Source organism: Dipteris shenzhenensis, chromosome 24 (genome assembly GCF_047967505.1).
Source record: "Dipteris shenzhenensis isolate YYH24624 ecotype China chromosome 24, Dip_SZ_1.0, whole genome shotgun sequence".
Taxonomy (NCBI): domain Eukaryota; kingdom Viridiplantae; phylum Streptophyta; class Polypodiopsida; order Gleicheniales; family Dipteridaceae; genus Dipteris; species Dipteris shenzhenensis.
This window is the reverse complement of record NC_141619.1, coordinates 19,233,732-19,259,116: the sequence shown is the minus strand read 5'-3', so window position 1 is coordinate 19,259,116 and position 25,385 is coordinate 19,233,732. Positions and strand designations below refer to the sequence as shown.

The following is a 25,385-nucleotide window of genomic DNA, read 5'->3' as shown; positions in this document are numbered from 1 at the left end:
TCTGAATGGAAGGTCAAGTAGAACTACAGCTTGGGGAAACAAGGCAGCCAGAGAAAAATCCAGCAGATCACTAAAGGGGAAAGTGAGCCCTTGGGTGAAATCAGGAGAGGCAACCAGCATGAGAATAGAATGCTTTAAGGTATGTTGAAGTGCACGAGTCTTGTTTAGAAAGATGATGATGATGGTGGTGATGAGAGGCAGCAGTCAATCGCAACGTCTCTTGGCATGACTTCCAGTCAAGAATTACATATCCAAAGCAAAAGGGGGATTCCGTGCATGCCACATTTGCAGAGCAGAAAACCTGTCTTTCTTATAATCTTGATGCAAAAAGGGGGATTATACAGCATCTGTGAGAGCAGGACTGATGGGTCTTTGTATCTGGTAAAAACAATTGGGCCAGTATATGTTGCTGAAGAAGGCCGCTGTCCCAAACCCTTGAAAGGAAGGTGGTCTCTCTTATGCCAGGGACCTTGCAGACAAGGCAGATGTGTTTTGGAAATTTCTTCTCAGTGATTCGATGTGGTGATCAAAGGTGGAGAGCCTTTGAAATGAGTGATAATCAGAATGACAGCCTATGGTCTATCAATTGTATCATGCTAGAGTTTGCAAAGTCTAGAAGACGGTAAAGGCAGAAGATGCTCATGTGTGGGATTAATTGAACACATTATCCTTGTCTTGCGTCCTATGGAATCCTACCTGGATGGCATTGGCATAATTTTTTATACTGAAGAAGGTTTTAAATTGTGATAGATACTATCAAAATACCTGAAAGTTTCTTATACAGAGAAAATGAACTTGCTCCCCTTTTGTCTGCTCTGTTGGTTGTATTATTTTATGTGCTAGTTTCATCATGCAAGGAAAACATGATGTACTAAGTTTTCTCCCCTTAAATTTTTCCTTGAAAATGGAAAGAGAAGATACCTCACTTCTATTACATTAAGTATGATTTACATTATAAAGGGTCTTGAAAGAAATCAAGAGGTAGGCTTGCTCGTCCCTACTTTTCCAGCTTTCCATATTGTTTTTGCCTTCTTCCAAGATGAGGAATTGGAAATGCTTCTCATGTCCTCATCCGAATTTCAATGCTTTCAGGGAGCAGATCTTATTGCGGGGAGCTTAATCAAGAACCCAGGTGGCACGATTGCTCCAGCTGGTGGGTATGTAGCTGGCAAAGCTGAATGGGTCAAAGCAGCTGCTGCCCGCCTATCTGCACCGGGCTTGGGCATGGAAGCCGGAGCAACAAGTGGCAATATCATGCGATTATTATTTCAAGGGCTTTTCTTATCTCCTCAAATGGTTGGTGAGGCCGTCAAGGTATAGATATATCTTCCCAGTATGTCCCTTGTTTTGGTGGTAGCATGCCATATTTACTTGGACATTTCTTGTTTACCAGGGAAGTCTTCTCATTGCAGAAGTTATGGCATGTGAAGGCTATAGGGTTCAGCCACCTCCACGAAAGAAGCGCCACGATATCATACAAGTAATTTGCTATGGATTTGGAATTGTCTTTCATGGCTAGCTGACTGTCAGACCGATCTTACAATGGCACCAAATCAAGTAGGCCAACATTTTTGGAAGTGGAGAGTCTGATTGCATGCATTTAGAAATCTTTTGAATTATTACTATGAATTAAGGATGATTTCTTCCGTATTGCATAACTTAAGATCTTCTATATTTCAGTTCAATGACACACTATCTTTTCTTTAGTTTGGGTTATGGGCAATACTTAGGTGAACCCTTAATGTTACTGATTGGGTGAGATAATTTAAAAAGTTAGAAAAATTGGGAAAAGGTGAGGTACGTGGTGCTCCTTGCTTCGTAGCTCCTTCTTGACCTCCCCCGCAGCTCCAGCCCGCTCCTTGTTCTGCCTCGCTCATTCTCCCTCCTCTGCCTTTCTACCCTACTCACTGCATTTCTGCTCTTGGGCAGCCTGCTGACCCCCCTTCACGCTGTGCAGCCTCTGCTCTGTGTGAGCTCCCTCTCTTGTGGGTCTCTCAGCCCCCGTCGCACAGGCCTTACTTCATTCGCTCCACGGTAGGGACGTGCTGCGCCTTCTTCTCCTTGCGCCTCCCATTGGGTAGCCCTTCACTTGAGTGATTTCTTCCCTCAACTACACCTTTTTCTCAGTCTTCCCCTCTTCCATCGCCCTTCTGGGCTGATTTGCAGCACCAGGGATAGCTTGCTAGCTTACGTAGTCAATTTCTTAGTTGCAGAGAGGTTCACTACTTGATTCTTGAATAGGTGTCTATGCGCTTCTCAAGGCACCCTCTTTCCCCTAATTTTTGCGAGAGACACCTAGTGCTGTGACCACAATCATTGGTGGCTTCAGTGACATACAGCTTGGGGAGAATGGGTCCAAGTAAGACTCAAGAAAGGGAAGTGCACAATAAGTATTGGTCTTGGTGAGGGGCAATCAAGAAAAATTGAACAACAAAAAATGCCGATTATTGAGCTTCTAAAGTGTACACGGAGACATGGGAGGCTCCATCTGTTTCTTCGACTCCGGCTCTTGCCTTGGAGGTTTTACTGGCTTCATGTAGCGGGAGATAGACTATCCTCACTCTCTCTCCTACTCAATACTAACTGCAACTGCAAGATAATGCTCTCAATACACAAAGTGATGCTGTGGATGTGAGTGAGAGAATCGAAGGGAGACAATGTTGGAATGGTCACCTCCCCATCTATAAGCCCCTATATGAGGAGAGCATGGGGGAGGGAGACCTAAGGGCAGTACCACAGAAAAAGAGAGAAAGGGGCTGCCACATGGACAGCATCATGGCTGTCATGTGGGCAGCACATCTAGAGAAGACCCAGGACAGGTGGCGCAATTGTACGGAGCAGTACGGACGGTTTGCAGACCCGGGACAGGTGGCACGCAACTGTATGGAGCAGTACGGAGGGTGTGCAGGCCCGGGACAGGTGGCACACAACTGTACGGAGCAGTACGGGGCTGAATGAGGCCTATTGGAGCAGCAAAAGAGGCTGCCATGAGGCAGGGACCTGCCTTTATATAGGCTGGGCTCTTGCCTTGATTGGAGGGCCAAGGCCCTAGAAGAGTGGGCCCAAAAGGCCCTGGGTTGTGAGCCCGTATAGGGATGGACCAGCCACAGACTGGTCGGCCAGTTTGCTGCAGGATGGTCAGTTTTTGCCAGCCCCCTTGGGGCCTATAAAAGGAGGGCCTCCAGCCCTCATTATTTATCATATGGAGCAGCCTTCACACAAGCAGCAGGAGCAGTCTTCTACCTATCTCGGAGCCTATACTTTGGAGGACCAAGAGACCTAGAGAAGCTGCAGACAGAGCTTGAAGGGTTGCCCACCTAGGCTGATCTATAGGCAGCAAGGTGGAGAGGATCACTCTAGACACAGAGTCTACATATGCTCGAGGTGGAGCACGCGGGCTCAGAGATCTAGAAGTGCTAGGCTTGTAGTAGAAGGACCTTTTGGTATTGTATCCTGTCCTAGTTTTTGGACGTACGGAAATATAAAGTGTTGCTTCTATATTTGTCTCTGAGCATTGTCTATTTACTGGCTTGCACATCTATGCACATAAGTCAAGAAGTTTGTGATCCACACCCCACACGCACACTGTGTGAGCTCCTGGGCATTCCTATCAGTCTTCCGTTGTGCGTACCCTCTGTTGGGTCATTTCTAATAGAGAATGTAGTGGACCTCCAAAGAGAAAATGGATACAACTGAATAATGAATGCCCAAAGGGCTGAATACAACTGTATGAAGGGGCTGAAACCCTCATGGCAAAACTAGAAGACTAGACTACCTAGAGGAGGTGAATCCTCACTAGATCCCTGAAGAGGCTGAGGCCACCGTGCTGGTCTGTTGCGTGGAGGCCTGGGCTCTGCTGCTTTGAAGGCTTGAAGGCCTAAGGAGTGGATGAAGAATGAGGGCCAAAGGCTGTCCTTTTATAGGCTGTTAGGTGAGCCTAGCCAACTTGATCAACGCCGACCGTTGACCTTGGCCGTCTGGTCGATGCCGACCGTTGACTAGGTCGGCCAAAAAGTCAATGCCGACCAAAAAGTCAACGCATTGACTTTTGACCAAAAAGTCAAGTCTTTGTTTTTTGACCTGCGATGATGTGGCGTTGATTGTGTGCTGATTGCTAATTGCGCAAGGCTTCTTGCATGGCTGTACGGATGCTTGCGTGGCAATTGATCAGAATGCGTGGTTTGCCCTCCCATCAAGCTAGTCTTGACAACGTAGAATCCACCATCTTGGCTTCATGAAGGTGAACTCTTCGGAGACCCTTATCAATCCTCAACGTCTTCATTTCTTCCATTCTCATGTCCACCATGGCCATCCAATCCTGAATTTGTTGAATGTGTCTTACTGCTTCTTAAGAAGTGTACCTAAGTCTACTTACTAAGGTCATCAATGAAGACCCATTTACCTTGCAGTTGGGCGTCTTGGTAAACGATTGTCTTGCTTGCTTGCCCATCATGCACGATGGTGACACATAAACCATTTCATATTTTTGTACACAAATCATCCATGTGGAGATGTCCAAGCCACTCATCTCATAGCTTGTTGGAGTTTGTGTTTGCTAGCAGTAAGTGTTCCATTATTTGACAAGCCTATTGCAACCCCTTTTTTGTTCTTATCTAAGAATTGAACAACTTTATGATCAACTCCAAGTTCATCCCATTTCTTGTGATTGCAAGAATGGAAAGAAGATTCTTGCAAAGCTATGATTCATCTAGGTATATGGTGAACATGCAAATTTCACCTTGTGAAGTTTTTGTCCAAGTTGCAGCCTGTTGGTCTTGCGATAAGTCTTTCTATCTTAAATGGTGCGTTGCCCTATCAGCTAGATTTAGATGCTCGTTTGGGAGAGACTAAAATGAAATCGTTTAGACTTCACAAGCAGTTGTAGCTTGAATGAAGAGATATTGGACTACTTTTTGATTAGCCTTCTCCTTTAGTGCTAGCCTTCGTCATGGCTGAGTCTGCCCTTCACCTCCAGAGTGCTGACGGAAACTCAGTACGAAGACTTTGTATAAATGGATGCTCAAGTATGTGTGGGTGTGTGGATTTGTATGTGTGAGAGCATATTTTTATACGATGGTCTACACCCATTGTTGGGCGCTGATGACGGCAGTGGGGATGTCATAGTAGCTAGTCCTTGCTATGCGTGATGGAGTTTATGGTTTTCAATCTTATGAGTGACTATCGTGAGATTGAAACTGCACTATGTTGTGTTTTTAGAGGATGAGTTTGGGAATGTTCCTGGATTCATCTACGCATAAGTTATGATTCCCTCTTGTTTGCCATGTGTGTGGTGACGCTGCTATTCCTATACCACACATGCATAGGATGAGAGACGCATGCATAGGATGAGAGACCACATTGGCTTGATGAGATACGTCCTTGGCAGTGATGAACAATGCATGTGCATAGTGGCATCACTATCCCCATGCTATGCATCCATAAAATAAAATGCCACATTGGCTTGAACAGGTACCTCTTTATGGCAATTAATAGCTCATTCACATTGATATTGCTACTTGTCGTTATCTCCTCTTGGACTTGTCCTTGCGACCTTTCTTGCCAGTTACCTTGCACTCCTTGTCATAGTTCATTTTTAAACAAGCAATAGAAGCTATACATCTTCTTTTTTTAATATGCTTCCCTGTGACCATCCTCTGGGAGATCTGACTTTTCTTTGGCCTTGGTCTTTCTGCTCAATGTCATTTCGGTAGTATATCCATCCACATCTCTTCACAAAAGTTATGGATAATGGCCCCAAGCTCCTTGGATGTGATGGATGTGTTCTTGATGAGAGAAGACTATCTTTCTTTATTGATATTCTAGGATACCTGGAGGGCATTATTTGTGAGCTTATTTCTGAACAAGTAAGGTGTTTGAAATATCAGGTGGTTAGCAAATCACTTATAACAAACTTCTCTTTTGCACTAGTATTCACAGGTTTGACCAAAGATTTTCTGGAAGAAGTAAGCTAGACTTGTATGGTGATTATAAGCAACTTTGGTTTTTATCCCCTATTGAATTATGACAAGGGTACCTTTTGTGCTTTGGTGCCTGGAAATTTATGATGGAATTTGTTAGGCAGTGGAGTTGGGCTCATCGGAACGTCTGATTGCTTTCTGCAAAGCTGTTCAAAAAGTGTGTCCTATTGGTTCCTACATAAAGCCAACTCCTGGTGCAACTGTAGGTTATGACTCTCAGGTATTACTCCCTTACGACCAACTAGCACTCATAGCAAGAAAACTATTTCAAAGACAAAATGGGTACAATTAGATTTGGTATTTGATTTTAGAAGGCGTTTTGAACCAGGTTATATTTGCGGATGGTACTTTTATCGATGGGAGTACAAGTGAGCTTTCTTGTGATGGGCCTTTGAGGGAACCCTTTGTAGTTTACTGCCAGGTCAGTTTGCTTATCTCTTCCTTGAGATTGTTGTAAGTTGCAATACTGAAAGCTTTGGGAGTTGACAAGGGTCCCGAATAACAATTTTCATAGAAGAAATAAAATCAAATCTTTGTTTAAATTGTGTGACCACTTTTATGTGGGAATGGCAGGTCATGGGCAACACATTGGTAGTAGTCTTGTCCTGCTTTGATGTTCCTTTTTTGTGATCTACAAATTGTTCTTGTGGGGCCATGGTTTTTGTTAGAAATATTTATATTTCCTAAGGCAATGGCCAATGTTATGTAATAAGGGGCTAGGGGAGATTTTTCCCCTAACCTCAGTTAGAGGTTGAGTTTGTGGGTGAGTTAGTCACCACACATCTTTTGACCCGAGTTGGAGTTCATTCTAGGGTTTTGTCTCTATGACTACCCTAGCTTTGTAGTTCATTTGTGTTGCTGCAATTTCATTCCAGCTTGCTTCAGCTCCATTCTCGCTTGTATTCGAGCTCGCCCCACATCTCTCCCCACACCTCCCACGCCCTCTAGCTTCAATTCTGTTGTGAAGAACTGCAATTTCATCGCTCACACTTATAGCCACCAGGTCGACCGTTTGTTATCAAAGCCAGCACCAGGAGCATTTCTGGAATCAGGAGAAATCACGCTGTATTTCTTTCTGATTTCGGGCTGTTTCAAGGTTGGTCGACATTTTTTTTACTGTTTTCAGCTGGTTTTGGCTCCAAAACTGGTTTGCCTCTCTCTTGGAGCTCATTTTCAGCAAGGCCACCTGTTTTGTGCACCTCTGGAGCTGTTTGGTTTTGGCTCCCAAACTGGTTTGCCTCTCTTTGGAGCTCATTTTCAGCAAGGTGAACTGTTTTGTGTGCCTCTGGAGCTGTTTGGAAGCGGGGCACCTGTGTTTGTGGGTTTTTTCACTGATTTTCAGACCCAGCAGCTGTTTGGAGGGCTGGGCACACATTTTGAGATGCTTTTCAGGACTATTTTGCTGTTTTGAAGCTGTTCCATCACACTCTGTCTTGGGACTTTTGGAGATCTCTCCTTGCTGTTGTGAACATGTCTGAGGCAGTAACAGCCCATGTTTGCACTTTTGGGTTAGTCACCACACATCTTTTGACCCGAGTTGGAGTTCATTCTAGGGTTTTGTCTCTATGACTACCCTAGCTTTGTAGTTCATTTGTGTTGCTGCAATTTCATTCCAGCTTGCTTCAGCTCCATTCTCACTTGTATTTGAGCTTGCCCCACATCTCTCCCCACACCTCCCACGCCCTCTAGCTTCAATTCTGTTGTGAAGAAGAACTGCAATTTCATCGCTCACACTTATAGCGACCAGGTCGACCGTTTGTTATCAAAGCCAGCACCAGGAGCATTTCTGGAATCAGGGGACCCCTCTTGGAGAAATCACGCTGTATTTCTTTCTGATTTCGGGCTGTTTCAAGGTTGGTCGACATTTTTCTTACTGTTTTGAGCTGGTTTTGGCTCCAAAACTGGTTTGCCTCTCTCTTGGAGCTCATTTTCAGCAAGGCCACCTGTTTTGTGCACCTCTGGAGCTGTTTGGTTTTGGCTCCCAAACTGGTTTGCGTCTCTTTGGAGGTCATTTTCAGCAAGGTGACCTGTGTTGTGTGCCTCTCGAGCTGTTTGGAAGCGGGGCGCCTGTGTTTGTGGGTTTTTTCACTGATTTTCAGACCCAGCAGCTGTTTGGAGGGCTGGGCACACATTTTGAGATGCTTTTCAGGACTATTTTGCTGTTTTGAAGCTGTTGCATCATGCTCTGTCTTGGGACTTTTGGAGATCTCTCCTTGCTGTTGTGAACTTGTCTGAGGCAGTAACAGCCCATGTTTGGCACTTTTGGGTCCATTTTTCAGTCCACTCAGCTAGGGAACTTGTTTTTTTTTGCAAAATAGTGATACAAATGAGCATTTTGGGGAGATTCTATTGGGTTGAGAACAATCTTCACCTTGCTAATCAGCTCCATTGGTGGTTCATTTGCTATATTTACTATTTTGAGCCTGAATCTCGAACTATATATCTATCTACTATTTTTGGCACTGAATCCCGGACTATATATCTATTATTTTCGCTCCCGTTTCTCGGAATATTGGTTGAACCATACAACCAAAAGCCACTCCCACCCTTCATCGCGCATTGCACTGGCTCCTGTCTTCACCCGTCATGCGTTTACTTCCTTGAAAGGAATAGGGCTTTGCAATTAGCTATGAGTTCAGAACAGAGGCGTCGCTCAGTTGGGTTTTGGCTTGCTTTTGAGAGAGAATTTTGAGATTGCAGCACATACACCATCATGAGATCTTTCTGGTATATTTGAGGGGCATCCTCAAGCCTGGTATAGGCTGGTAGTGATTTCTATTGCTTGCAGAGTGTTCTCATCACATCAACTTTGTTGAGATCTCTTTGCCTCTTTTTCTTTGCTCAAATGAGTTGCTTGCCTAGGAGGATCGGTTGGATGGCACCAACTATCCTCTTTGGAGTTTTTTGATTTCACAATCTGTTGGTTGCCAAGGGCGTCTGGGATTATGTTACCGGTGGTGAGGCTGTTTGGCTACTATAGCGCAAGGTACTCCTCCATAGCAAGGGAGGGGGTCGTGGTGGTGGTGCAGGTCGTTGGTGATAGGGACAACAAGTTGTCTCGATTGGGTAAGTATTACTCCTAATCAAAGAGGTGGGATACACGTAATGCTTAAGCCTTGTCTTTGATTTCACTGAATATCAAGAGGTTTATTATCCCTCATATCAAGTCCTACTGGAGTGCTAAAGATGTCTGGGATATTTTGGAAAATATGTGTCAAGCCCGTAATGAGGCGAGAGTCTCACCTTATGTTATTGCAGAAGCTTGATATGGTTGATGCCTTGTCACGTTTGGAAACTCCTCCAAACAAAATATATGAGGGCTGTATTTTGGGTAAATGCATCGTTTTCCCTTTCCCAAGGATGGTGCAGTCAAGGCTACACGAAAATTACAGTTCATCCATACTGATGTTTGTGGACCCATGCACACTCCATCTCTTGGAGGTCATCTTTATTATTTTAAATTCATAGATGACTTCACATGTTTTACTTGGGTCTTTTCTCTTAAGTAAAGTCTGCAGTTTGCAATATTGTTAAACACTTTGTGGCCTTAGCTGAAAATCAATATAAATGCTGATTGCAAACCTTCATTGAGATCGAGGGGAGGAATATCGCATTGCAACAATTTTTTCCCGAGAAGGGCATCACACATCAATCTACAGTGAGGTATACTCATCAACGGAATGGGAAGGGTGAAAGGAATTATCGTTCATTTTCGGAGATGGGGAGATGCATGCTAGAAGCAAAAGGAAGCCATTATGTGCTTGAATCATATTTTGAACAGGTTTCCCACAAAGGCTCTTAATTTCATGACACCTTATCAAGCATGCTTTGGTCTTAAGCCTGATGTGGGCTATTTCTTACATTTGGTTGTGTATCTACTATCATATGGACATGTGCCTCAAGAATTGCATGGCAAACTTGATAACAAGACAGAAAAGTGCATCTTTATGGCTACAGCAGTGAAAGCAAGGGCTATAGACTTTATAATCCAGTGATTAAGAAGGTTATCACTATCGGGATGCTATATTTGCTGACAATGCAGATCTGCCCTTTGTTGGTTTTGAGAAAATCAGGGTCCTTTTGAATTCTTTTGCGGGCTGCTGCCCATTTCCTTTGATGCTGAATGATATGCTAGCGGAAAATCAGAATTTGCAGCAAGATACTACAGTGGGCGATGCTTCACTTGAGCCTATGGATGAGCTTGTTTCTCAGGAAGAAATTGATGATGCTATTGCACGTGAAACTACAGCAGTGCAGGAAGCACGATTGGTACCTCGTTGTGCTTTGCACTCTTGAGGACAACAAGCCGTAGACACTAGAGACATTGTGGATGCCCTTTTTTGTGTCTGCTTGGGTCAGCAACACTTGAGGCAGACGAGCCTGACAGTTTTGATGATGCATGAGACAATGTGCATGCAAGCAAATCGCAGACTGAAATTGACTCCATCAAGAAAACCACACTTGGGAGTTGGTGGACTTGCCTTTCTTCAAGAAGACAATTGCCTGACAATTGGCACGAAGTGGATGTACAAGCTCAAAAGAAAATCTGATGGTTCCATAGATAAGTACACTTTGTTGCCGAAATGTCGCTCCCCTAGAAAGGTGCTGCATACACGGTAGTCGGCCTTAGTAGGGTGTCGAACAGCCAGGCCTTTGTCGGCGGGTCCTGAAAGTGCGCTTGAAAACATTGCCTCTCTAGTCGGGCCAAGGCTTCCTGTCCACGAGTCGTGCTTTGGCTGCCTCTACCATCCTGTAAACTGGTCTTGTGAAGATTGCTCCCAGGTATGTGTAGGACTGCACTATCTCTACTAGCTCACCTTGATAAATGAAGCCATGTCGGTGTAGTACTACATGTGAGGTGTTGAAGATAATGGCCTTGGTCTTCCCAAGGTTGACTGTCAAGTCTCTGTCTCAACAAAACACTTGTATCGCCTCCAGATGCCTCTGTAGTACCCCCCGTTGAAGATGATATGAGGACTGTTATAGCATCATTGGTATCATCAAGCCGACCAGTAGTGATCTCTCACCTCCCCAAGCGGTCAATAAAGGATGTGATTTCGTCGACGTAGAGCCCGAAGAGGGTCGGTGAAAGAGGGCATCCCTACTTCACTTCGATGGTGCTCTCCACCCACTTTGATATACGCTTGGGGCGAGATTTCTACCTCCGACGGACTTGTATAGACTCATCACTGATCATGCGGGAGCATGGGACAGTGTCGAAAGCCTTTCAGAAGTCTACAAAGCAAGCGTCGACTTTTTGGCACCTCGATTTCGCCTCAAGGATGGCCCTTAGAGTGAAGATGTGGTCAAGGGTGGACTGCTATCGTCGGAAACCTACTTGCCCTAGAGCCTGCTGCTTGTGTGCCTCGGTATGACTGCTCATCTCTCTCTCTAGTATTGATCCATAGATCTTGGCCAAAGTGTGGCCAAGATTATCAGAGTATGGTAATTCCGAGTGTCCATGGGGTCTCTTGCTCTTGCTTTGTGTATGGGCACAATGGTGGGAGTGCTTCAGGTAGTTGGAAAGCCGGAGCCAGGATCTTCTATCCATGTGCAAAATGCTCATTCTATTTCCCTCATGATCCTGTGCTCTCTAGTCACGAAGCCAATGGAGTGCGTCCCGTACATTTTGTGTAGTGAACAAGCGGCATGTGGTAGGCTTGGGCATAGAAGACATATCAGGTGGCATCTAAATTGGGACATCATAAAGTGTACTCGCATAGGTGTGCCAAAGCCCTAGGTCCATGATAGGAATAGGTGGCTTTCCCTCAGACAACAGTGCCCATTTTATGGTCTCGTCCTTGGAATGATCGGATCACCTCCTCCATCTTGTATGTGAGAAACCCACCTCTTACGGCATGTCAACTGTCGTGAAATCAGCTGTGCCTTATGTGTCGTAAGGTCACCTAATGCTCGCTTACGTGTAAGGTGAGATCTCATCTCTCTACACTTGTCATCATACCAAGGATTCTGAGGCATCGTCCTGATGGCTGGGGCATGTGCTGCAGATTGGGTCGTGGGAAAAGATCTGGCTGCCACGTCTTGTACGACTAGGACAAGGACATTTGAAGCACAGGTAAGGTATGAGTTGGTCTGGGAACTCACGGGCTAAGTTACTCACGTAGACTAGGTGAAGAGCATGGCCAAGATGAACTTGGACTTGTGTGCGTGTGGGGGGGGGGGATCTCCCTGTGGTAGGCATGGTAGCCGAGATGCCAAAGGCCAACTATGAGTGATTAGCGCCAAGCGGGGGGGAAGGCACAATGAAATCGTGTACCCGTGGTATAAAGGATAAGAGACCCATCAAGTAATCCATTGTACTGGTCCCTTCACCGTGCAAGAGGCATGTGATCTTGCCATATCATGTCTGGAGACCGTCTTATATAATCAAGTCGTGGACCGCTCCCTACTCAAGTAGATGTCGCCCATATCCTATCACGTGTGGTGCGTCTCCCTATCCCGGGCTCAACTGGGTCTAATTCCAACATTATGAGAGAGTCATCCTCAAAATCCAATAGGCCCACTTGTGTATCTCATGTGTGTGCATTGAAGTCACCGAGAAACAGGACATCTCCATGCCTAGAGAACTCCGTGATGTCATCATATATCCTCTCATATGGGTTGTGTCCCTTTGTGGTGACCTCATGTACATAACATGATGTATCTGGGGGGAAGTAGCACAAGGCAATGAAGATCGGACGTGCCTCTAGTAGTCGGACTCGTATCCACATATGTCGTGCATGCTCCTCTCTCCGTACTATGAATATGTGTGGCCTCAAGGATGATCTAAAAAGAACAGCTACACCACCAGCCTCGTATGCCGCTGCCTCTCTACCTATGGCACTAACTCCCAGGTATATCCAGTCACTATGGTCAGTCCTCTCTTTGGGCTCTCAAGTGTCTTGGTGTAGAAGATCATGTCTCTATCAGTGTAGGTCTCCGAGAACCCCTTGGGTCAGACCAAAGGGTACCATTGCAATTCCACACTGACATTTTTAGCCCTTTTTGTGCATGCATCCGATTGGCCTGACACCATCATAATTTCCCCTCTTCTTTCTCTCCTTTGTCTACTCTTTCCCGGATAATTACTTTGTCATCTCTGGAGGCAGCACTTTCCAGCCTCTCATGCTGCCATTACTCATACCATTCCTTCCCTTCAGTGCTTCTGTTGTAAGAGAGTAAGGTCGTCATCCAAGTATATTTTTGTCCCTTTGAGAGTTTCCCTCTTACTCATGAGGGTAGACCTATCTATGACAGTCCGGAGTTTCAGCACTAATGGTCTTGTTTTTTGTCCGTCTTTCCCACCCTCCAGGCTGCCTCACACGTGAGATTGACCCCCCATCTTAGTGAACAAAACTTGAGTGTCTATCATTGGGGTGTCTCCCAATGTCAAACCTCTTACTCGGACATTCATGATTTGCTGGCCCTCCTTTTCTCTTCCTCTAGAGCCTCAGAAATGAACTCTTTCTTAGGGGCTGCAGATCCCTTTTTAACCACTGCTGTCCATTCAAGCATCTCTTCCTTCCCCTTAGTGAGCTGTAGCCATCTCTTTCTTGAGACTTGCATTCTCTGCTCTGAGCTCTTACATGGCTTTGCAGCCTCCCTTTGAGGTAATCGCATATCTCTCATCTGCTGCAATTCCACTCCCAATGCATGTATCTTGTTTTGGGGCTTGGTTTTCTCACTTTCCCAGCCTGCTTTCTCCTTTTCCCATTCCACTTTCTTGGCCCTTTCCTCCTTTCCTTTCTCCACTCCTCTTGTACTTTCCTGCTTGCTTTTTGATCTCAGCCAACTTCTTGTCTACGTGAGCTTTCTCAGCCAATAAAGCCACATTTTGTGGCCTCCAAACTGTCAATTTTCTCGATCAACACGAGGCATATTTTGTCGAGGCAAGTGAGCACATGTGTGCTACCCTTATGAGCTTTCCCATTTGAGAGGGCTTCCATAGCTGTTTCCAGGGCCTGTTTTCCCCAAATGTCTTCTACAAATCCCGATGTAGGCATTGTGCGAAATAATGTTGAAAAAAACCCTGCCAGTTTGTGTCAGATTTCAGCAAATTTGTGACTTGCAGTGCAATCTTGAATCTTGAAATTCTTGACTGAGTTGTTGGTCCAAAAGTTTGCTGTTGTTCTCTTGATGTTTTGGATGTTTGTCCTTTTGTGTCTGCAGGTCTCCTGGTGGTCATTGAAGTCAGCAGCAGGGTGGTGTACGGGGCCCAAGAGAGGCTCTTGCGCACTTTTTCAGAGCCCTAGGTTGGCTCGGGGCAGCTCCAGCAGCTGGGCTTGGCCAGGCCAAGCCTATTGGCTGCCAAGGGCTGCTGCGCAGCCTGGCACACAGCCCGTGGCCAGTTTGGCAGCATGGCGGGGGGGTTTATATGGGCTAGGGGGTCTGGATGGATAGTGGTGCTGGATATGTGGAAGATGTGATTCATGGGGCTGGTAGAGAGAGAGAGAGAGAGAGCGAGAGAGAGAGTTGTATTACTGACTTGAGAAGGCCTTGTAGGCCCAGGAGACAAAGCACCCATCCAAAAAAGAGTAGCCATTACATCTTTGAGTGTCAGAGAGAGTCGAGGAGTGCACAAGGCATTTCAGCTCGAATTATTTAGCACACTACTCTAGTCCTATCATGAAGTGGCCTTCGTTACATCATCTTTAGAGAGAGTTGGTAGTGTCTCCCATGAGAGAGAGAGAGAGAGAGAGAAAGAAAGAAAGAAAGAAATATTAACGTCCTCCAAAGACCTCGCGGGTCTATGGGACAAAGTACACTAGAAAAAAAGATAGCTCATACAAGCCTCATGGGGCTGAATTGAAAGCGAAGGGTATGCTAAGGTCCTTTTGCTGAGTGCTATGCTATGCTATACCAAGATAGAGAGCTCAAAAGCTCAAAAGCAAGCTCAAAGAAACTCAAATACAAGCTCAAATGTGAAAATGTGAGCTGAGGTGAGCGAATTTAAAACCGAAACCGGGCATTGTGATAGCTCTCTGATGTGCTGCGAAGATCTCCCGGATCTGCATCTGTGGGGCTGTCTCAGGTTGTAGAGGAGGGCGTGGTCTCCTCGATCGCTGAATCCGATGTACAAGGTCAAGGATGATGCCTCGTCTTTGGCGATCTGCTCTGAGGAGAGAGTGACTTCATGTTCACATGCTCGAGATGTGCTTGGAAACAGTCTCTCTAGTCTCAACAAGGACGTATGTCCTCTGGTCGGTTGTGCCGGTGCTGCCAGTTTCATGGTAAACTTGGGGCCTGTGTAAATGCACCCCAAGTATACATAAGACCTATCTATCTCCACTGGCTCCTTTGCAAGCGTGAAGTGTCCCGTCGGAGCTGACTGTTGTAAGAGTTGAAGATTATTAATAACCTTGGTTTTACCCTGGTTGACCTTCATGTCATGGACTTACACAATGGTAGCATCCCAAAGCTGGGAAGAGAGGGGGAAGCGGAGGGGGGGGAGAGGGGGGCCAATGGTCTCCATGCTATTACAAAGTTTGAGTCCCATTCGACACCGAATGTGGGCACGGGGAGGTCAAAGGGCCCACTATGCACCTCGTTACATATGTGAAGGTGCAAAATAGGAATGGGTCATCAGGTTTTGCATGTCCATGTGTTGGATTGAGCTCAAAATTCGCACCCAATGGTCTCGATGCTCTTGCAAAGTTTGAGTCCCGTCCAACACCAAATGTTGGCACGGGGAGGTCAAAGGTCCCATTTTCACCCTATGCACCTCATTACATACATGAAGATACAAAATATGGAATGGGTCAATAGGATTTGCATGTCCATGTGTCGAATTGGGCTCAAAATTTGCACAGGTCCTAAACCCAATGGGCTCCATTCTCTTGCAAAGATTGAGTCCCATCTGACACCGAATGTGGGCATGGGGAGGTCAAAGGGCCCATTTTCACCCTATGCACCTTGTTACATATGTGAATGTGCAAAATATGGAACGGGTCAATAGGATTTCCATGTCCATGTGTCGGATTGGGCTCAAAATTTGCAAAGGTCCTAAACCCTAGGGTCTCCATGCTCTTGCAAAGTTTGAGTCCGATCTAACACCGAATGTGGGCACAAGGATGTCAAAGGGTCCATTTTCACCCTATGCACCTTGTTACAGACATGAAGGTGTAAAATATGAAATGTGTCATTAGGATTTTCATGCTCCTCGTGCCAACATTCGGTGTCGGATGGGACTCAAACTTTGCAAGATCATGGAGAGCATAGGTTTTAGGGCCTATGCAAATTTTGAGCTCAACCTGACACATGGACATGCAAATCCTATTGACCCATTTCATATTTTGCACTTTGACGTATGTAACGAGGTGCATAGGGTGAAAATGGGCCCTTTGACCTCCCCGTGCCCACATTTAGTGTCAAATGGGACTCAAACTTTGCAAGAACATGGAGACCATAGGGTTTAGGACTTGTGTAAATTTTGAGTGCAATTCAACACATGGACATACAAATCCTAATGACCCATTCCATATTTTTCACCTTCACATATGTAACGAGGTGCTTAGGGTTAAAATGGGCCTTTTGACCTCGCCGTACCCACATTTCGTATCAGATGGGACTCCAGAGCTGTGACTACCCATGTGCTGTGTTTGAAATCAGCAGCACATCATTTGCATATAGCAAGGTGGGTCTGATTGACTTTGCTAGGATTGATCCTTGACCTGCAAGTGTGTTCATAAAGGAGGTTAGCCCATATGGTCTATGCATGCACCAAACAACTAGTGAAGACTTCAGATGCTTCTTCTCTTGTCTTGATTCGATTGTACACATGCACATACGTTTTGTTAGAACAGCCATATACTATTGGGTTACTCCCAAATCTTCCATCATCCTCCATATGAATATGTTGAGATAGGTTTGACCTCGATCATGTGTGCTCTGTGTTGGTCTATGTGTCCCTTGCTTGATGGCGCCATGTTTGCTCTCCCCTGATCCATACTATCCTCATATCAGATATCTCCTCCTCCTCCACTCCACTGTGCCCTGGAGCTGGCTCAAATGCATAGAAGTCCATGACCTGCCTCCGTGCTCGATTTGCCCGAGTATCCTGTGGCATGGTCATCTCTTGCTACCTCTTATATGTCGTAGTAGGATCTCTCTGTGTTGTCACATCTCAATCAAGTATAGCCCAATATAAACTTGGTACTGGAAGTGGATCAGTCATTGGAGTGGACCGAAGCCAAGTCGCTCAAGTGGATCAGTTGTTGACAACTCGAGAGATGGCGACTTTATAACTATATCAAACTTTATTACATAAGTGACAAAGTCTCAAACGACCTGCTGCCCATTTGTACGGGCTTGTTGCAGCCTACAAAGTATGCTTTGAAATATAAACTCAGCCACAAAGGCTCCAAACACAAAACCCGAAGAAGTCCCTACATAAAATGACATAGAGACACTATACTGCAACACTTGTAGTTCGCCTTGAACCAAACATGACTAGTGATAGGGCCGATATAGAGCCAGATGAAGAACGTCTACACAAGACAGTAAATCAAGAGCCAAGCTACGTATAAGAAGTTTGAGTTGGTTGCTGCCAGCAACACTTTCTAGCTAGTTCCCAAGAGTCACGGCCAACGTATGCTAGCTTAGTGTACCAATTACAGCAGACTATTTCTCGTCTTTAGGCTACTGCTATTTCTTCTTTAGTGTTAACCTTTGTCATGGCTGAGTCAGGCCTTCACCTCCGGAGTGTCAAGAGAAACTCAGTACAAAAATTTTGTATAAACGGATGCTCAAGTATGTGTGGGTGTGTGGATTTGCATGTGTGAGAGCATATTTTTATACTATGGTCTACACCCACTCTTCATCTGTATATCCCAAAAGATCAAGAGACATCACTGAAGATGATTTTGTATGACATCGATAAACTAATCCAAAATCAGAAGTGCCTTTCAAATACTTTAGAACACGTTTTGCTCCAGACCAATGTTGCATTGAGGGAGCAACATCTTGAATGAATATTATTTGTCGAAGTAGCAGAATTCCCTTGTGACAAAATAGCTGAACTGGAATACCAAAACATGAATGAATGTCACCAAGATCAACCATATCAAATGCTGAGGATAAGATTTTCTTGACATGTTTCAAGAAATCAAGATTGTTGGAAACAAGTATGGTGTCATCCACATAAAGAGCAAGAACTCAGTGGGGATGCCATAGTAGCTAGTCCATGCTTTGCGTGATGGAGTTTATGGTTTTCAATCTTATGAGTGACTATCATGAGATTGAAATTGCACTATGTTGTGTTTTTAAGGGATGAGTTTGGGAATGTTCCTAGATTCATCTAGGTATATACTGCTAATGGTCGCAAGCATCGACTCTCATGGAGAAGGAGCTAGAATATCTCATGAAAGGCTCGCCCACCTTTGCATGTAAATGTGCCAAGTGGCATAGAATTGCCACCACCTTAGACCTTAGGGAAGGTACACTGCCCACAGGTTTACGACTACCAACAGCCTCCATTAACCTAGTGGGGAGACAAGAAGGAAAAACAAGAACTGTCGCTATCTGCTAAAGGAGTAAGCAAACCAAAATGGTTGCCATCTATTTAATCACATTAAATGCCATAAACATCTTCCTTTTTAAGATTGATAATTGATCCTTCATCTGAATACATCCTGCAAAGTCACCACGCTGATCACCTTCTTCCACAAGGCACACCTTCTTGGTGCTGCTTTGTGCGACCTTGTTGCTCTTGAGGTGGTAAGCTCGCTTATAACAATATTTTTCTATATGGACATCTCATCCACAATAGTGGAATATTAGATCCTTCTCGCCTCCATTGTTTCCATTCTTTCTTTTATTTTTCTCTTTGACAAATTTAAGCTAGCTCACTACTTCCAATTATACTCATTTTGGCTCTCTTTTATTCGCGGAGAAGTATAGACCCTACATCATGAAAACTCACATTGTCAGAATCCAATCTCAGGATGGTTCCAATCTCGGAATACCTGGGTGGTAGGATGGTAGGCTTGTGAGTAGAACCACCTTAGCATCATCGTCTTCAACCCGAACTGAGAGAGCTTGACGTTGCTTAATAGTAGCCTGTATCTTGTTGAGATGAGTCGCCAATGAGTCCCCTTCTCCCATTTGAAAGGCCAAAAGCTCTTGTTTGAGCAAAATCTTTGAATTCCTCACCTTTGGACCAAACAATGTCTCAAGTATGCTCCAAGTTTGCGCTTTTGTCTTGTAACATCAACATGATGGAAATATGCCATCCCTAAAGCCCGTCCTAGAAGGCCCAAAGCCCTTTCATTTTTCAAATCCGAGGCTTGCATCTTCTCTAGCTCTTGATTATGGGCTGGCTTCTTCCCCTACACGACCCCCTAGAGACCTTTCTCCATGAAGAGAAGTCATACAAGCAACTACATCAAATTTGACTATAGAAGTATCTGGTAAAGCAGATTTAGACCAAGACTTCGACCCACTTTCCATCTCGATTGACAAAGGACTGATCACAAGCTTCTTGATGACTCACTGACCGGCTGTGATACCAATTGTAGGCTTTTAGAGCATGCGACAAATTGTCCTTTGCAAAATAAACTGATTCAGCACATAAAATATAACAGTTCTCACAAAAAATGACACCAGTTATTGAAAACCAAAGAGATGGCGACTTTATAAATATATCGAACTCTATTACATAACTTTAAACTGGCAAAGACTCAGATGATCTAGTGCTCATACATACGGGCTTGTTACAGCTTAGAAATATGATTTGAAATACAAACTCAGCCACAAAGGCCTGTGATTAGTAGACATTGAAACATTTTTATATATTATACGCCAATGGTGTAACATGTATATGTATTTATGATGGACACTGACCGATTTGTTAGGGCGGTGGATCATCTCAGTAGATAAGACTAGTCCAAGTTGGAGCCACTACTTCAGACGACATTGAATTTGGACATGTGATACTTATTCTATTAATAAAAATGTGTACACACGTGTCTAGGTCCTAGGAGCAATAGGAAGGGAAGGGTGCATTAAGGTGCATTGAATGGTAGATGCATGGGTCATAGGCTAAGGGTAGGTGTAAATGGGAAGATGAAACTTGAGTGATCTCAAGGGACATTTATGAATGGATATCACCCTTTCATTGTGAAATCTCACGTAGCATTCTCATTCATCTTGCATTCATCCGCCATCTCTCACACACCTTGCATGTAGGTCGAAATAGAAACAAGTACTCTCATGAGGGCACTCTTCCCATTGGAGGGCCAATCGGCATTCAAATTTTGCATGCATTGCACACATTTGCATTCTTGAGAAAGTTGGTTCTTCACATTTGGTATCAGAGCATCAACGATCCACTAACGGGACAGCAAGAGTACGCGGGACAGAGGGCGAGAGGTCACGAGAAGAAAGGCTGCACGGAAGGCACAAGAAGAGCGGAGCGCTACACGAAAGGTTGCGTATGGACGGAGAGGCAAGTGATAGCAAAGAGGTGGGCAACCGAACGATGTCCTATAGACTCGTGTGCGTAGAAGTGTCTTGATCGGCGTGTGTGCGAACCAAAGATCGCTGCAACAGACTGGGAGGAACTTGGCAAAGGGCGAGTTTGGAAGGCTCGCCACGGAAGACTGGAGCAAGGTGTGAGTTTTGGGGGAAGATATTTCTGATTGTTGCAAACCCTGCATTTCGGAGGCCTTGAGGTAAGGGATTTCTCTGAATTTTCTGGTCTTTGGACGGGGAACAGGGTGTTCTAACGGGGTGACCCCCGCCCTTTTCCCCCTCTCCGTGCGAATAGACCCTTAAGATCCCGCAACAGAAAGTTGGATTGGAACAAGATTTTAAGGAGGTGATCCACCCATCAAGTACCCCCTATAACGGTATCTAGAGCTCCAATCCACTCAAAATAAGTAGCCCAAACGGAGCGCATCAGTTTACAGCAGAATTACAAAAAGAAAAGCCTAAAAGAGAAGCAAGAAGACGTCATTTGAAGTGGTTTTTTGACACAAGGAAAGCGGGAGTCGGATAAGTACCACCAACTCTACGACACTTAACTTTTTCTGTAAAATAAACCCCTTTTCTGAAATTACAGTAAGTCATTTTCTCTCTTGTATTACTAAAAGGAAAGAATGGAAGGAGAAGGGATATTTTTTGTCCTTTTTCCTCCACTACCAGAAGGACAGGGAGAGAACACCATCACCTCCTCGTGAAGAGGATAATGTAGATGAGAGTTACACACATATTGAGTATGATAACCCACGTATAGAATTACCTTCATCTCTCCTTCAAGAAAGTTCTGAGTATGAAGAGATATTGAAGAGGCATTGCAGTGGTACTTCTGCATTTTGAATATTCAGCATGAAGAGGAATCAGAACATGAAGATGAGATTTAAGTTCTGTTTTAAAAGAGATTGTGTAACTACTAGGAGAAGACTATTTTCAGATTATGAAGAGGAGATGCAAATGTAGAAGTAAAAGAGAAGCGTACGCAAGAGAAAGAGACAAGAAAGGATCCAGAAGAGGACATCTATCCTCATGAGGGCGCTCTTCCCCATTGGAGGGCCATTTGGCATTCAAATTTTGCATGCGTAAAATGACGTAGAGACACTATACCGCAACACTTGCAATTTTCGTTAAGCAAAACACGACTAGTGAAAGGACTGACATATAGTCAAATGAAGAACAGCTACACAAGCCTTCACAACCTTGCTCACTAGAATTGCGACACACCGTAAATCAAGAGTCAACAATGTATATTGAGATGAGTCGATTGCTGCCATCGACACCTTCTATCTGGTTCGAAAGAGTCACGACCAGCGTATGCCAAATTAATGCACCAATCACAACTGGCTATTACTCGTCTTTAGGTCACTGCCAATAGTCACAGGAACCGATTCTCATGGAGCCAAGAAATCGTGATGACGAACTGTTTGGGAGGAGCTAGAATATCCACAAGCCACTTAATGAAAAGCCCACTTACCTTTGCATGCAAATTTGCCAAGTGGCATAGAGTTGCCACCACCTTACACCTTAGAGAAGGTATACTTCCCACAAGGTTTATGACTGCCAACATCACTCTACCGGACTGGAGGAGCGGAGCATTGGAGGGCATTGTTGTAGATTTGAAAGGAGGGTATAGCTCTAGAGGAAGAAGCCAGGGCCACTGTGGTGGAGGTGGATCAGCTCTCTAACAAGGATAATTTTGATGGTGATGAGGTGCAGCTCCTACAGGATAACCATCGTCCTGAGGTTGCTCCTATAAGTTGACGAGAGACTTTGATTATGGGGAGGGGCATTAATTGTGGGATAAAAGTGGTCTGGAGGTTGCTTTGGCTAATGCTGATGAGAGAAATGCGTCAAAGATGATAGTAGATCTTTGAAATGGCATGGGCATTACCTAGCAAGGTGGTTAAACCTCGGTAAATAGAGCAGTGATGTGGAGGTTCTCATAGATAGCCACACGGAGAAAGGGGGGTCTACAAGGTCTCTCAATGTGGATCATATTTGGAAGGGAGGCTGGGTACTCTGATTGATCCTCGCTCTTGTTAATTGAGGGTTTGGGTTCATGACTACCTAGGCAGAAGATTGAGAAGGTTTTGGGATGACCTTTCATAAAATAGAGCGACATGCATGCTGTGATGACATATCTAGCTCGGTCGACAAACCAGAAATAAGGTGAGGCCTCAAAGAATGAGAAGTGCGAGTCTAATAAACGGCTCAGGTGGGCATGCATGTTTGAAAAAAAATTGAGACGGGACACACCATGCGTGCTCGTGAGTATTCAATTGGAATTGAAAGAGACCTCCGGCCAATGCTCAAAATAAAGGTGACATGATGTATGGCTAGATTGGCCCGAAGCCTATCATTGATCTCCTTGGTAGGCAACTCGATGCGGCCATAAATGGGTCGTGTTTGCAAGTGGTACCTCACACTCTCTAATGGACCACCCATCTGAGGGCATCAAAAGTTTGTGGCTCCACATAAGGCACAAAAGCGGGATGTGGGGAAGTGTTCGTCACCTTTGTTGTGATCCAAAGTGTGTTCATAGGAGAGTCAAGTTTCATGTTGTAGGAGAGAGAGGGGGATGCTATGACTTTGAGGAAAGGAAGGGTGAAGCGTGAGGTACTTGTTTTTCTATTTTTTTGTTCTTGCATGTTTTAATTTGTCCCTGTCTATAATTGTCACATGTAGGCTTGTCTTTCTTCATGAACATGTTGGAGAGCAATTACATTCAATAATTGCCTCCTTAGTCTCTTGATAAGAAAGTTTTTTCCTACCAACCTAATGCTTGCTCTGTTTTTAGGACTCTAGCATGATGTTATGTCAAAGGTCTACTCCTTTTCACTTCTAATGGAATTGTGAAGTTGATTTTTAAGACTCTTACAACACGTTGCTTTCCTTATGCACTCCCCTTGTGCTTCCTATTGCCGCCTCCACCACTTACCTTTTGTTTCCAATGAAGGTAAATATTTGAAGATTGAAAGTATGTAACTTTTCTATCTGACGTTGGGTTCCTAGTAGTTAGCCATAGGGTTAGGGAGAACCTTTAGCAAGAAATCAAAGACAAGTGAAGTACAAGATGAGTGTGGGTCTACATACTGGCTTGAAAGTGTGGGCTATGAAAATACTATTATATTTGGATAGTGGATATAGTGATATAGTTCTTTGAAGAGCCATTTGCCTTGTTAAAGAAGAAAATCTATGAGTGTGTATGTGCATAATGTATATGTGCGCGTCTATGTCTTTATCATGGTGGAGCTTGCATGTCATGTCCATGGACTTTGACGGAAGCATACATGCATGCATGTGTTCATGTTTGCATAGGCAGCTGTACATAGGTGCATGTTGCGTGCATTTGGTCTATGCCATTAGTCATTGATCTGTCAATATGGGGTGTCGGTAGTCTTTTCTACCTTAAATAGTTTTGCAGTGGCACTTTTAAATTTCCTTTCACAAAGTTGAGTGTGTTGGGCATTTTCATGGATTCTTCAGGCATAGATCAAGGGACGAAAGTTAACAAAGACAGAAATCTTAAAATTCCTTTTCGTATCATTATGCAATATGGGGATTTGACTACAAGTTTTGGAGTAGCAGTAGTGTTTAATGTATATTTTGAAGCTAAGTGTCCTAATTTTCATGTCATTTGTGCAGGGTGGCAGCCATTGGACTCATTGGGCTTTAGTGATGGAAGAAGTTTTGCTAGCTTTGAAAAACTTGTGAGAGTAATTTATACGATGACGATTCCGTCTCACTCTTTGAGTAGAAGTGTGGGTGTGATCACGAAGTTAATTGATGATAAGAGTCTTCAATATCTTGTAGGAAAGAATACTAAAAAGGGAATGGAGGAATCCATGGGGCAAGCATACGGAATCGAATCTGAGTGAATTTTTGAATGTGGATATATAGACATTGGTGATATTTCAAGAATGCAAATTTCACCTTGTGAAGTTTTAGTCCAAGTTGTGGCCTGTTGGTATTGTGATAATTCTTTATCTTAAATGGTGTGTTGCCCCATCAGCTAGTTTTAGATGCTCGTTTGGAAGAGACTAAAATGAAATCATTTAGACTTCACAAGCAGTTGTAGCTTGAATGAAGAGATTTTGGACATCTTTTTGATTAGCCTTCTCCTTTAGTGCTAGCCTTCGTCATGGCTAAGTTTGCCCTTCACGTCTGAAGTGCCAAAAGAAACTCAGTACAAAGACTTTGTATAAAAGGATGCTCAAGTATGTGTGGGTATGTGGATTTGTATGTGTGAGAGAACATGTTTTTATACTATGGTCTACACCCACTATTGGGCATTGATGACGTCAGTGGGGATGTCATAGGAGCTAGTCCTTGCTATGCATGATGGAGTTTAAGGTTTTCAATCTTATGAGCGACTATCATGGGATTGAAACTGCACTATGTTGTGTTTTTAGAGGATGAGTTTGGGAATGTTCTTGGATTCATCTAGATATATATTTCAAGAATGCAAAGATGTAGATGCTGTAATTTTTTAGAATAGATTTCATTATTTTTAAAGAGAAGACATTAGAAGAAAGATGGAGTGGTAGTCTGATTTTTTAAGGTCGGGAGTTTGATTTGTTAAGGTTGCTTGTTGCATATGGGAACTCTTTCAAATTGTATGAATTCATGTGCAATTGTGGATGTTGTAAATGTAAGAATGGAATAGAGAGATGAAGTGTCCACCTAGAATGAACCAGAGATGAGGTGTCCACCTAGAAAAGAGATTATGCATTCATCCTTGCCCATAAAACTCCATGAGCATATTCCTTGTTGATAAAAAGGGTGAATTTTCTCCTATTCCTTGTTGCTTAATTGAATTCATGGGGTAGTATAGTATGTTTCAACTATGACACCTTTTTTTTGTGATGCGATTTTATCACAACAAAGACTTGCACATGCAATCCTCTCTTGCATCTAATGGGTCTTGGTAGATAA

At 44.1% G+C, this 25,385-nt stretch overlaps 1 protein-coding gene across 2 annotated transcripts in view; it reads left to right on the top strand.

The window, feature by feature from the left end:
• Window positions 1-24,648, top strand: part of LOC147886329 (uncharacterized) — a 79,902-nt gene extending 55,254 nt beyond the window's left edge. For both annotated transcript variants that reach the window (XM_087395490.1, XM_087395489.1), the window contains exons 8-12: window positions 1,093-1,314; window positions 1,394-1,480; window positions 6,079-6,198; window positions 6,307-6,399; window positions 24,096-24,648. In XM_087395490.1, coding sequence (XP_087251616.1) covers window positions 1,093-1,314; window positions 1,394-1,480; window positions 6,079-6,198; window positions 6,307-6,399; window positions 24,096-24,164 — 591 coding nt within the window. In that variant the 3' untranslated portion in view covers window positions 24,165-24,648. The remainder of the gene's footprint in view (window positions 1-1,092; window positions 1,315-1,393; window positions 1,481-6,078; window positions 6,199-6,306; window positions 6,400-24,095) is intronic.
• Window positions 24,649-25,385: the final 737 nt, after the last annotated feature.